The sequence below is a fragment of the Oncorhynchus masou genome, chromosome 33 (assembly GCF_036934945.1).
Source record: "Oncorhynchus masou masou isolate Uvic2021 chromosome 33, UVic_Omas_1.1, whole genome shotgun sequence".
Taxonomy (NCBI): Eukaryota; Metazoa; Chordata; class Actinopteri; order Salmoniformes; family Salmonidae; genus Oncorhynchus; species Oncorhynchus masou.
This window is the reverse complement of record NC_088244.1, coordinates 27,047,006-27,061,369: the sequence shown is the minus strand read 5'-3', so window position 1 is coordinate 27,061,369 and position 14,364 is coordinate 27,047,006. Positions and strand designations below refer to the sequence as shown.

Here is a 14,364-nt window from a genome sequence, read left to right as displayed (position 1 = left end):
CCTGCTGGAGCGTGTGCTACGGTGGGGCTGCTATGGTGACCAGTGAGCTGAGATAAGGTCGGGGCTTTACCTAGCAAAGACTTATAGATGACATGGAGCGACAAATAAGTGAGGGAATAAGTGAGGGCCAACGAGAGCATACAGGTCGCAGTGGTGGGTAGTATATGGGTCTTTGGTGTCAAACCGGATGACACTGTGATAGACTGCATACAATTTGGCGAGTAGAGTGTTGGAGGCTATTTTGTAAATCGCCGAAGTCAAGGATCGGTAGGATAGTCAGTTTTAAGAGGGTATGTTTGGCAGCATGAGTGAAGGAGGCTTTGTTGTGAAATAGGAAGCCGATTCTACATTTAATTTTGGATTGGAGATGCTTGATGTGAGTCTGGAAGGAGAGTTTACAGTCTAACCAGACACCTATGTATTTGTAGACGAAACAGTCCCGTAATGTGAACACAAAACACTGGAACACTGGAACAGGAACAATCACACACAAAATACCCAAAGAATATGGCTGTCTAAATATGGTTCCCAATCAGAGACAACGATAGACAGCTGCCTCTAATTGAGAACCAATCTAGGCAACCATAGACTTACAAAACACCTAGAATAGGAAACACCCCCATAAACCTACAAAACCCCTAGACAAGACTAAAACATATACATCACCCATGTCACACCCTGACCTAACCAAAATAACAAAGAAAACAAAGAAGACTAAGGTCCCCCCCCCCCCGCCGACCACGGACTAGAGGACACCACTGGACTGATGGTCGAGTCTGGAGTGAGTGGCGCCTCTGGATTGGAGGGAGACTCTGGCGGATCCGGACTGGAGGGAGACTCTAGCGAATCCGGACTGGAGGGAGACTCTGGCGGATCCGGACTGGAGGGAGACACTGGTGGATCCGGACAGTGACCCGTCACGGTAGGTTCCGGACTGCGACCCGTCGTGGTAGGTTCCGAACTGCGACCCGTCGTGGTAGGTTCCGGACTGCGACCCGTCGTGGTAGGTTCCAGTCTGCGGCCCGTCGTAGGAGGTTCCGGTCTGCGGCCCGTCGTAGGAGGTTCCGGTCTGCGGCCAGTCGTAGGAGGTTCCGGTCTGCGGACTATCGCCGGCCGCTCTGAACTGGGTACTGTTGCCGGACACTCTGGACTGGGCACTGTTACCGGAAGCTCTGGACTGGGTACTGTTGCCGGACGTTCTGGACTGGCGAGGCGCACTGTAGGCCTGGTGCGTGGTGCCAGTACTGGTGGGAATGGGCCGAGGACACGCAGCTCATGGCGAGTGAGGTGTGGAGGAACAGGGCATACTGGACTGCCGAGGTGCATGGTGCCAGCACCGGTGGTACCGGTCTGGGGACACGCACCTCAGGGCGAGTGTGAGGAGCAGGAACAGGGAGTACTGGACCCTGGAGGCGCACTGGTGGCCTGGTGCGTGGTGCCGGCACTGGTGGTACTGGGCCGAGGACACGCACCTCAGGGCGAGTGCGGGGAGGAGGAACAGGGCATACTGGACTGCCGAGGCGCACTATAGAACTGGTGCGTGGTGCCAGCACTGGTGGTTCCGGGCTGGGGACACGCACCTCAGGGCGAGTGTGAGGAGCAGGAACAGGGAGTACTGGACCCTGGAGGCGCACTGATGGCCTGGTGCGTGTTGCCGGCACTGGTGGTACCGGGCTGGAGACACGCACCTCAGGGCAAGTGCGGGGAGGAGGAACAGGATGTACTGGGCTGTGGAGGCGTACTGAAGGTCTGGTGCGTGGTGTTGGCACTGGTGGTACTGGATAGACCGGACCGTGAAGATGCACTGGAGGTCTCGAGCTAATGGCCTGCACAACCCGTCCTGGCTGGATGGTGACTCTAGCCCGGCACGTGCGGGGCGCAGGCACAGGACGCACTGGGCTGTGCAGACATACGGGAGACACAGTGCGCAACACCGGCGCAGGATATCCTGGCCCGAGGAGACCCACTGGCTGTCTGAAGAGCAGGGCTGGCACCATCTGCCCTGGCTGGATCCTCACCCTAGCCCGGCAGATGCGGGGAGCTGGGATGTAGCGCACCGGGCTAAGCACGCGTACTGGAGACACCGTGCGTTCTACCGCATAACACGGTGCCTGACCACTACGACACTCTCTCTCTCCACAGTAAGCACGGGGAGTTGGCTCAGGTCTCCTACCTAACTTAGCCACACTCCCCGTGTGACCGCTGCCTCTTGGGCTTCCAGCCGTGCTGCCGTGCTGCCTCTTCATACTGCCGCCTCTCCGCTTTGGCTGCCTCCAACTCTGCCTTGGGGCGGCGATATTCCCCCGGCTGCGTCCAGGGTCCTTCTCCATCCAGTATCTGCTCCCAAGTCCAATAGTCCTGATTGTGCTGCTCCTCCTACTGCTGCCCGTTACCACGCTGCTTGGTCTTTTGGTGGTGGGTGATTCTGTAACGATTGTCTTCGGGTGAAAGAGAGGAGGACCAAGATGCAACTAAGGTCAGGTGTGACATGAACGCTGAGCTGTAGTCAATGACTAGAATTCCCACGTCGGTACAGTTGAAGTCAGAAGTTTACATACACCTAAGCTAAATACATTTAAACTAAGTTTTTCACAATTCCTGACATTTAATCCGAGTAAAAATTCCCTGTCTTAGGTCAGTTAGGATCACCACTTTATTTTAAAATTGTGACATGTCAGAATAATAGTAGAGAGAATGATTTATTTCAGGTTTTATTTCTTTCATCACATTCCCAGTGGATCAGAAGTTTACATACACTCAATTAGTATTTGGTAGCATTGCCTTGAAATTGTTTAACTTGGGTCAAATGTTTCAGGTAGCCTTCCACAAGCTTCCCACAATAAGTTGGGTGAATTTTGGCCCATTCCACCTGACAGAGCTGGTGTAACTGAGTCAGGTTTGTAGGCCTCCTTGCTCGCATATGCTTTTTCAGTTCTGCCCAAACATGTTCTATGGGATTGAGGTCAGGGCTTTGTGATGGCCACTCCAAAACTTGACTTTTTTGTCCTTAAGCCATTTTGCCACAACTTTGGAAGTATACTTGGGGTCATTGTCCATTTGGAAGACCTATTTGCAACCACGGTTGGGATGGTGTTCTTCGGCTTGCAAGTCTCCTTCTTTTTCCTCCAAACATAACAATGGTCATTATGGCCAAACAGTTCTATTTTTGTTTCATCAGACCAGAGGACATTTCTCCAAAAAGTACGATCTTTGTCCCCATGTGCAGTTGCAAACCGGCTTTTTTACTGCGTTTTTGGAGCGGTGGCTTCTTCTTTGTTGAGTGGCCTTTCAGGTTATGTTGATATAGGACTCGTTTTACTGTGGATATAGATACTTTTGTACCTATTTCCTCCAGCATCTTCACAAGGTCCTTTGCTGTTGTTCTGGGATTGATTTGCACTTTTCGCACCAAAGTACATTCATCTCTAGGAGACAGAATGCATCTCCTTCCTGAGCGGTATGATGGCTGCGTGGTCCCATGGTGTTCATACTTACGTACCATTGTTTGTACAGATGAACGTGGTACGTTCAGGCGTTTGGAAATTGCTCCAAAGGATGAACCAGACTTGTGGAGGTCTACACTTTTTCCTGAGGTCTTGGCTGATTTCTTATGATTTTCCCATGATGTCAAGCAAAGAGGCACTGGGTTTGAAGGTAGGCCTTGAAATACATCCACAGGTTTACCTCCAATGGACTCAAATGATGTCAATTAGCCTATTAGAAACTTCTAAAGCCATGACATAATGTTCTGGAATTTTCCAAGCTGATTAAAGGCACAGTAAACTCAGTGTATATAAACGTCTGACCCACTGGAATTGTGATACAGTGAATTATAACTGAAATAATCTGTCTGTAAACAATATTTGGAAAAATTACTTGTGTCATGCACAAAGTAGATGTCCTAACCGACTTGCCAAAACTATAGTTTGTTAACAAGAAATGTGTGAAGTGGTTGAAAAATTAGTTTTAATGACTCTAACCTAAGTGTAGGTAAACTTCCGACAACTGTAGCTACGAACCTGGGAACTAGCCCAGCGTCATGGTTTCTCAGTAGAAATCCACTATTTCAGAGTAAATTGCTCTAGCAAAGGTTCTGCTGATTTATGGATTGCCTCAGTGCAGGCCTCTAGGTGGTAAATATTTTACAACATATATCAAGTGTTTCAATACAATGCTTGAGGTTCTCACATGAAAAGCTGTAAAAAGTCAACCCTGCCATAGACACAGACAGACACACACACACACACACACACACACACCCACACACACACACACACCATGCCTGTAAGGCAGAGCAGGCAGCAGCTGCTACCACGGGCGGATGAAGTAATGTTGCTTCTCCGCTAGCTGTGGGAACCTACGCCTGGAAAGACAAAAAATGTGGAGGATCCAAGATGCAACAGCCAAGGGCGCTTTGACGTTCCATTAATTAATCCCTCAGCACAACGTCCTCCACTACTGTGTACATGACCCACATGCTGAAAAAGATAAGCGGGGGATGAGGCTGCATGGCGAAAGGAGAGGGATGGGGGGAGGACCACCCCAAGCTTCCTGATTGGACTTATGGGACAATGTTAGAATCAACTCAGTTCTCATACTCAAGTTTTCCGCCTCCTATCCAGCCATCTCAATTACTGTACCGTCGGACTGGATGGAACAGGGAAAAGGGAAACCGTTCCCAGAAAATCCCTGTTGTTCATTTATGAAGTGTTTTCGGAAAAGCAGGCCGCTGAGAGACGACCTCCATGCCTGCATGCAGCCGGCCAGTTAGTGGAGGTGCCCTGACGGATAAATCTGGTCCTTTGTAGAGGCAGTATTGATCCGACAAAAGCTCACTACATGAATCAAGTATGAGCTCCGCTGCTTCCTCTCCCAGGCTCGGTTCAGTGCGATGGGTGTGCTTCAGTGAAATAATAATCGCATATCCTCCTTCACATGCTCACACACTGTGGCAAGGCTTGGTTACAGCAGTGGTCATTAAAACCACTCACAAATTCGCTATGAACCTCTTCTCTGCAGTTAGCATATTGTGGTTGGAATAGATTATGTTTCAGTTGCATGGAATGGCGCTAGGCCTATATTTCGGATAAGATTGAGAATATTTGTAGTTGACATGCATGGTGTTTAGTTCAATAAATTGATGGTCTGAAATATTCATTTTGATTCTAACTATTCTAAGTAAACCTTTGTCATGCACATAACATGTGTAATTTCTTCAAATGTTAGGCATATTTTACCATGACACAACAATGTAACAACATAACCTGACTAATGTCTCAAAGTCTTGTTCTGTTGTGGTGGTATTTCAATTCCCTTAAAGAAAGGCGAGGCAACTTCCTGCCTACAGAAACCAACAACAAAATTCAAATCTGCCAAGACTGCCACTATTGGCTCTTCCCAACATGTGCATGCCTCAAGGTATGGCCAAATTAGTGTCAGTCTTGAATCCTGGTGTTGTTGTTTCTGTAGGCAGAAAGTAACCCCGTTGTGAATGCTGATGTCATTATGCTGAGTCTAACTTTAACACCATTCAGGGAATCACAATTCTGACTTAGGTGCCCCACATTAACAGCCAGTGCTGTGCTACAGTAAGAGGTCTGATCAACTCCACTCTATGTTGTGGCAATTCTTAAGCTATACAACGCTCTAATGAGATTCAGAAGATCAGGCTGTGTGGTTTGGGCAAACTGAGATGTATACTGTTACGTCAGGTGTTAATAGCATGGTCCAAGTTGGCGGTTTGTGTTTTGTTGTCACTGCTGTGTGTCACAGGGACCAGCTCTCCTCCCCCTCCTGGGTTTAGCAGACTGCTGAGTGCAGGGTGTTTGTAAGCACGCACACACACACACACACACACACACGCAAGCACGCACGCACGCAAACACACACACACACACACACACACACACACACACACACACACACACACACACACACTTCTCCAGAGATGGGAAGCTCAGAGACGCAACACAGCCTCACACGACTTGTCTGAAGGTCCCTCTGGTACCAGTTGAAAAAATATATGGAAGTATATATAGAGACTGTCAGTGCCAAAAATAAGGGGTTAAATACAAGTTTAAAGAAATAAAGACAAATGTTTCCTGATCTTTCATATCTCTCTCAGATATAGGACAGACAATTCAGAACAAACTTCCTTTTCATTTTTTGGGGGGACTAACTGTTGTTTCATGTAGTAAATCTATTATTCATGTGTTTGTATGGACTAATAGAAATAAGGCCCAAAATATTTTGTCTTTTTTTCCCCTTTCTATCCTTCAAGGGGTCTTAAAATGTCAAATCAAATGCAAAATGATCCTCAGTATGACCTTCTTCAAACGATTCACGATAACTTAGTAGAACCCCCCAAATGTTTAATGTGTAGGATCCATCTATAATTTTCAGTTTCACTTTTTATTAGTCGTATGTACGAGATACATCGTCATAAAATGATTACTTTCAGGTTCCTTCTCGAGAATTCAACACAATTAAAAATAAATCAAGTTGATTTTAGTTATCAAATGGTTATACATTCATTAACGAAGACACACACAAAAAAAAACACCCCTAAACCCCTCCCGAAGGATCCGGGCAGCCCTGCCAAGTCTTCCCCTCCAGTAACAGTAGCAGAGGCTGTCTGGTCTATCTAACTACTGCCAGGGCTCACCGTCGGGGACATCACATGTGTGACATCCATGAAAGGAGCTCAAGATAAGGCCCATTGATGCCAAGGAGGAGGAGAGCGGGAGGAATCCCTATTGGTTAAGATGAGCCATGCATGCTGACTGTATTATTCTATACCATCACAATGAGAGGGAGAATGAAGATTATCTTTAAATATAACAAACCATTTGGGGCCACTTTTAAAAACATGAATATCTTGGGGCACTCCCACACACTATGCATATAGGTCCCAGGAGAAACTCTGGGGGGGAGGGATTCAAGGGAACAATGTCTACTTTGAGTTTATCTAATTTGAAACTGTTCACGATGAGTCAATCATCTATATTCCCGAAAATAAAGCATTTTTATTCATATTTAGTAGCAACTGGCTTTGGTATAAAATGTACAAATAGGTGACGTGCTGTCCGACCACATTCTCACTAGTCTGTGAAGAGGACAGATTAGATTAGAATAATGAGCAATATATTCGTGCTTGGTTAGTCAATACTGTGTTGATTGTTTTGTCGTTTCTAGACAGCCATATTTCCAGCCCAATGGAGGAACTTGTGCAGCAGGAGGTGTAGGAATTTGGTGTTACATTTGAAGAGCTTTTTTTCTAAAACCCTATAAATCCATTTTCAGAAATGTTGGTCAATTAGCTTTTATTGTTTAAGGAATTTATGAAAGAGATTTGTGTGTTTTTCACTATCTAATCATGGCATGGGGTTGTTCAATGACATCCATGTATTTGTTTGAAATCTATCACTTGATGGTTTCATTTCAGAGTGAAAAATAATCATGTTTTCTTGCAAAACGCTATATAACCACTTCACTCTCAGATAATGTAGTACTGTTATATTTTAGCAAATGTAGCAAATAACATTTTTTATAAAGATTTGTGATACCAAATTTAAACATTTACATTTTAGTAATTTAGCAGATGCTCTTATCTAGAGTGACTTGCAGTTTGTGCATTCATCTTAAGATAGCCAGGTGAGACAACCACATATCACAGTCAAATATACAGTATATGCGAACATTCCATTCCAGCTAAAGAATGGATGAATAGCGTTTTGCAACAACAACAAAAAACATTTTAATCAACACCTAAAATCTATGAATCAAAATTCTTAGAACACTAATATTTTACACACAGATGAAAGCGCCCATAAGCCACATGTGTCAAACTCAATGCACAGAGGGCCAAGTCTCTGCAGGTTCTCACTCCTCCCTTGTACTTGATTGATGAATTAAGGTCACTAATGAGTAAGGAACTCCCCTCACCTGTTTGTTTAGGTCTTAATCGACAGGAAAAATCAAAGTCCTGCAGACACTCAGCCTTCCGTGGAATGAGTTTGACACCCCTGCCATAAGCTATAATTTCTGGTGAAAAAACACAAATGTGAAATATTGGTGTATATAGTGATTTGGAAATAAGCTCTTCATTTGTAATCATCAAAGTATTATTCAATTAAACCCTGTGCTTGTATGTTCATTTAAGCCAATTAAACTGTAATGTCATTGATAAAAACATTATATATACAAAAATAAGCTTCCAGTTGATGAGGTTGTTTGAACAAGGTCCAAAATGTCTCATTTCCATTCTACAAACAACAGATGTTAGCAGACACATTACTGTAGCTACTACACTATTTATGTTGCCTGTAGTATGTGACTATTACAGCAACACAAGGTGGTATTAAATCTTCATAGGTTAACATCAACAGCTTCTTATGCACTTTACTAGCCTAAACACACACACACACGCACACACATGGTAACACGCATAATGATATAATCACATGTTAGAATTAGGGAGACCAAATTGTTGTGGCTTTCCTCTAGGATCATGTTTCGTAAAATAACCAGAGTGATAACACTGAACAGTAATAACACAATAATAGAATCTCAATATGGAATGCTGCGTCTGAAAACTCTCAGAATTGTTTGAATAATATTTCAGCCTGATGAAACCAACTCCTATATAAAGGTCATTAATGGCATTTTAAAGCAGGCCAGGAAAATGTGGTGGGTGTGTGTTGAGGGACTTGATCTCCAGCTCTCTAGCTGTGATGTCACTGACCTGACCAATCATTTTATAGGCATTCTGCCTTTTCATTTCTAAATCTTCCAAAGCAATGATTGCTCTGTCCACAATTATTATCGTTTGACTGTGAAGTCAACCCTCAACATTATCCATAATGTCTAACTAACGTTGCTTCAGTGGGAAATAAATAAATGTCTGGTGATTAAAAACACAATTCAGCATGAAATCCTATTCCAATTGACAGAGTCCCTCCCATTCTGCATTCAGTGAATCACCTGAAAAGCTTGTTCACTCCCATACTATTACTTTCCTAATTAAATATTCCTTCTGAATAAAAAACAAATAAAACACCTCTCATCTACCTCTCACAGGGGGAACCTGTCTCAACCAACCAACCAACCAGCCTCATCCTATCTGAACACCACAGAAGTCAGTATGCATCACTGGTTGTGTGGCTCTAATGGTGTGATGTTGAGTTCATGTAGAGTTGATGTTAAGTTGATGTTGAGTTAATGTTAAGTTGATGTTGAGTTAATGTTGAGTGTGTGAGAAGGGGTAGCTAGTTCATTAGGGGCATTTAACTAGTTGTGCGTTCTGAGTAACAAGGTGTGCCACGATAGATGTCACTTGGCTTTTGATACTTTCCAATGTAACTGCTGTCATAAACATTAGCATACTTGGCAAGAGGGATGTGCTTACATTAGCTCTGCTCTAATGTGGGCAGCCACAGGAACAAACTTCAAAGAATCTAGTGGTGCCGGATGATGCTATCTCATAGACATATTAGCCACCTAATTCATGCAATAAATATGACTAGGCATGTAGACATTTTAATATGTATCAAAAACACAACATTGTCATATACATGTAATGTCACCCATTTCAAGGGTTATTATAAACTGGGTGGTTCGAGTGCTGAATGCTGATTGGCTGAAAGCTGCAGTATATCAGACTGTATACCACAGGTGGAAAGCAGGTAGACTAGCGCTTAAAAGCATTGGGCCAATAACCAAAATGGTCACAGGTTTGAATCCTGAGTCAACTAGGTGAAAAATCTGTTGATGTGCTCTTGACCAAGGCACTTTAACGCTAATTGCTCCTGTAAGTTGTTCTGGATAAGAGTGTCTGCTAAATGACTCAAATGTGTTTGACAAAACATTTATTTTTACTGTTCTATTTTCGTTGGTAACCAGTTTATAATATCAATATGGCACCTCGGGGGTTTGTGGTATATGGCCAATATGTATTTATTTATTTTACCTTTATTTAACTAGGCAAGTCAGTTAAGAACAAATTCTTATTTACAATGATGGCATAGGAACAGTGGGTTAACTGCCTTGTTCAGGGGCAGAATGACAGATTTGTACCTTGTCAGCTCGGAGATTCGATCTAGCAAACTACCATGGCTAAGGGCTGTATCCAGGCACCTCGCGTTGCGTTGTGCATAAGAACAGCCATTCGTCGTGGTATATTGGACATATATCACACCCCCTCAGGCCTTATTGCTTAATTATAAACTGGGTATATCAGACCATATACCACGGGTATGACAAAACATGTATTTTTACTGCTCTAATTTAGTTGGTAACCAGTTTATAATATCAATAAGGCACCTCGGGGTTTGTGGTATATGGCCAATATACCACGGCTAAGGGCTGTGTCCAGGCACTCTGCGATGCGTCATGCATAAGAACAGCCCTTGGCCATGGTATATTGGCCATATACCATTCCACCTTGTGCCTTATTGCTTAATTATAGCATAGTCTCTTTGGAACAAGGTTGGCAGTTCTGGTACAACTTATGGTTTGTAATTCCTACATATTGAACTTGGCAATGACAAAATATAGCGTGTGTGTGTGTGCGTGTGTGTGTGTCTCGACCTATTTGCCAGCTAGGGCTTGCAGTCGTGTCGTGCAACAGCATGTACGTTTGGCGACCCCCAGCGTGCGGTAAGTGAAGGTTTTGCTCAGTTTCTTCACATAGCTGGAAACCCGATTCTTCGTACGACTGATGCCCACATTCAAAATATTGAATGAACAATCTAAAAACCATTGTGACAGTAAAGACACCATAGAAATATATAAATAATATTTATGTATTGTGTGAGCCCTGCAATTGATAAAGTAATATTAAATTCCAGCAAACGCTCATAACTCTTGCCATGGCGTAGTTTATAGAGAGCATTTGTCGATAGGAGCGTATATGAAATATGAAACAATAATATACTATAAATTGAAAAACACCAACAGACATGTTCCACTTACCATAAAACGTATATAATGCAAATTATATCAGGTAGAGACTAAATTATTCTTACCTGCGTGCAATACACCGTTTTATCCACATTTTCTCGACAACAATTTCGAGTCAGTTCTTCAGGTATTCTCCCATTTAGATGGCTTCCACAAAAGTCGATAGTGGCTAATACACTCAAGTGACGAACCTTACTCCAAATGTCATTAATGCAAACATTCTAAGGCTATATCCTTCAACATTGCGCATATACAATTACTCCATATATGATGTCAAGCCTGATATTACACCACCAAAGGAGAGAATATGCAAATATCTTGGACGTTGCTTGCTTATTCTAACTTGGCAATTATCTTCCCATTAATTTGATAAGGTTGATAAGGACGCACCGAGTCCGTGGACAGGTGGTCCACTGTGCTTTTACCAAAAGGTGTCCTCTGACCACTTGTGTCGGTCAAACTTTGTCTTTATATAAATCATCGAATTTACTCCACTAGACAGTCAAAAAGCTATGAAAAAGAACACCAGAGAGGCAAGGTGATTCGTTGGCATCCTCAGTGGATTCGGCGCTGAAAATGACCACGCACTTTTCTACATTATTGAGAAGCAGAGCATAGCAAAACATCAGGAAATATACCCAGCTTGGACGGTTATAACAGTCAATCCCGAAAATATGCGCCGAAGAATTTCGAAATGCTGATAGGTCACCGTTGGCCAAAATTCCACATTTCGCACATCTCTGAATAAATGAATGTAAGTACTAGGTTAAAATGTTTAAAAAAAGAAACAGGAGACTAGGTGAGAGAACGGGTTATTTTGGAAGAGAGTCTGTGAGCGCGTCAGCGCGAGATGTTGCGTGTGGTAAGCGGTATAGGGAAAAATAAGCACTTGTCATTTGAAGAGAGAGAGTGCAATATTATCACACCGTGCTATATCTCCGTGCCTTTCCGTTCCTCTCGCAGACTGAATAACAACCTGCCAGTCCTACTTCGGCTGACACCCATCTGACGTCATTTTAAAGTAAAATATGTGATATTAGAGACCACACTGCAAACTCAAACCTTCACTCTGGTCTTGCCCTCGGCCATCTGCACACCTGTATTACAAGATGTTGGAGGTAGGCAACCTCCCATCACATTAGACTCAACATACTGATATGACCACAGCGAGATAAGTGAAAACATTACATAGGACAAGCTCAGCTCTTGCGTGATACAGAGAGAGCACGTGGTGGTCTTCTTTTGCACCTCAGGGTCAATGTGTCAAACAGGTGCAGTCATCTGTTGAAATCACCTGTTATAGCCTATATGATTTGCACAGCAAACATTGCATTACCAATTTGTTGTGTTTGAAGGTGAGCTATTAGGAATGTGATAGTGCATGAGAGGTTGATTTTGCTCTATCGCTCTCTCAGTGGACTAACATTGACAGATAAAGAAACCTCTACACTCAACATTTATTTTGGTTGCCCTTAAGTTTTGCTCTATCATATTTCATTAACATTACCACAATCCATTAATGTTTTATGGCGGAATGTAATTGTCTCTTGTAGAACTGATTTAACTCGGTGGAACTTGATGTGCACCAGATTAATTAATGTAGAGTGAACTGACCAAATTTTGTTTGGACAAAGAGTTTCTATTGTTGTGGGACAGAGGTCATTAGACTAATACCCAGCATACTTTGCAACTGTGCATTTGGACATTTACATTTACATTTTGGTCATTACATTTTGGCAGGTTAGGCAGTGAAATTAAGGTAGATAAACAACCACAAGTAAAGATGTAAAATTTTATGTAACTGTTACTGAGAATGTGTTGTTGTTAAATTGGTCTGTTGGTTAGCTGGCAAACGCAATTGTCTCTCCAGCAGATGGAGGTTGTCATTTCTCTCTCTCTCTCTCTCTCTCTGTCTCTCTGTCTCTGTCTTTCACCACTCTAAAAAGGCTGTGTTAAAACCAACCCAACTTGCATTATATCACTAACCCAGCGCTGGATTACTATAGCACAGTACACACATTTAGTTATTTTGACCAATCACCGCTGGGTTATGTGACTATCTCAATGGGGCTTATTTTGGATTGTTCTACTTTCTTTCTCACTCTCACACATATTACACAAAGTGTGTGTGTGTGTGTGTGTGTGTGTGTGTGTGTGTGTGTGTGTGTGTGTGTGTGTGTGTGTGTGTGTGTGTGTGTGTGTGTGTGTGTGTGTGTGTGTGTGTGTGTGTGTGTGTGTGTGTGTGTGTGTGTGCCTGTGCGTGTGTGTGTGTGTGAATCTGTCTGAGTGTATGTGTGTGAGAAAGAGAGAGTGTGTGACAGGGAGACAGAGAGAGAAAGACAGCGTTGATGAGGAGAGTGCTGTTGTTTTACCTCAGAGATAGTCACTGGTTGCTGTGCATCAGTCAGACTGTGGGTGTTATGGTTCACATGGAGGAATCATAAGCCCAAATGCTACTGGTGAAACAGCTGTTGTATAAGTCATTAACGCCCCGCAATGAGGACTAGAATTAAAGTGAGAGGGATTTGGGCTGTGCAGCGTGTCTGCATTGCTCTTCAGTGCCTCACATTGGCATTTCTGTGTTTCTTTTGTGTAAAGTAAAAGTACTCGCAGTATTAAACAAAAACAAAAAATAAGAAATGTTTTATTGTCACATACACAAGATAGGTGCAGTGAAATGTGTTGTTTTACAGAGTCAGCAATCGTAGTACGGTACCCCTGGAGCAAATTAGAGTTAAGTGCCTTGCTCTAGGCCACCTAGAGCTTTCCCAAACAGTAGGCTGCCTTAGACTAGTGTGGATTAGAGTGGATTCCCCTGTACTGCATGCTGCGATGGAAAACAAAAACTCTGAGTAAATTCCTTTACTCACAAAGAAAATTCCTTTCTATCTCTATGAGCTTCTCAATTTCTACATAACAAAGTGCTAATACACATGAAGAAATCTAGGAGGAGTTATTCAGAGGAACTTTATTCACAGTGTCACAATGATGGCCTTTTTGGTGTATATACTAATTATATGTTTTTTTTATTTTCCTTTATATGGGAAGTCGTCCTGAATAATGTCTACTTATTGATTGGTGTTTTATGCCAAGGCTTGCTCATATGAAGGGAGGACAGAGAGAGCAGCAACTCTACCCTGCTATGATGAATGGTTTGTATTGAACTTGTTTATACTATACTATGGGGAAATCCTTGCGAAATCCACTCTGCACAAAAGCAAACAATGACATCAGGGATCTTGTATCGGAATATTGTTGTGAATGTTGGATGCAATGCATCTCCATTCACTCAAAATTTGGCAAGTTTGTGCACATATCAACAGACAATGTTAAGCTAAGATTGTGGGTTCATTATTTGAAAGGTGTGCTGTAGTATTACCCTTTTCATGTCAGGTTAGTGCTGTC

General features: G+C 43.2%; 1 protein-coding gene across 1 annotated transcript in view; it reads right to left on the bottom strand.

Moving 5' to 3' along the window:
- LOC135528174 (adherens junction-associated protein 1-like) overlaps nucleotides 1-11,904 on the bottom strand; it is a 77,565-nt gene extending 65,661 nt beyond the window's left edge. Inside the window, exon 1 of the mRNA XM_064957074.1 lies at nucleotides 11,025-11,904. Within this exon, the coding sequence (XP_064813146.1) occupies nucleotides 11,025-11,053 (29 nt within the window). The 5' untranslated portion in view covers nucleotides 11,054-11,904. The remainder of the gene's footprint in view (nucleotides 1-11,024) is intronic.
- Between the last annotated feature and the right edge of the window lie 2,460 nt (nucleotides 11,905-14,364).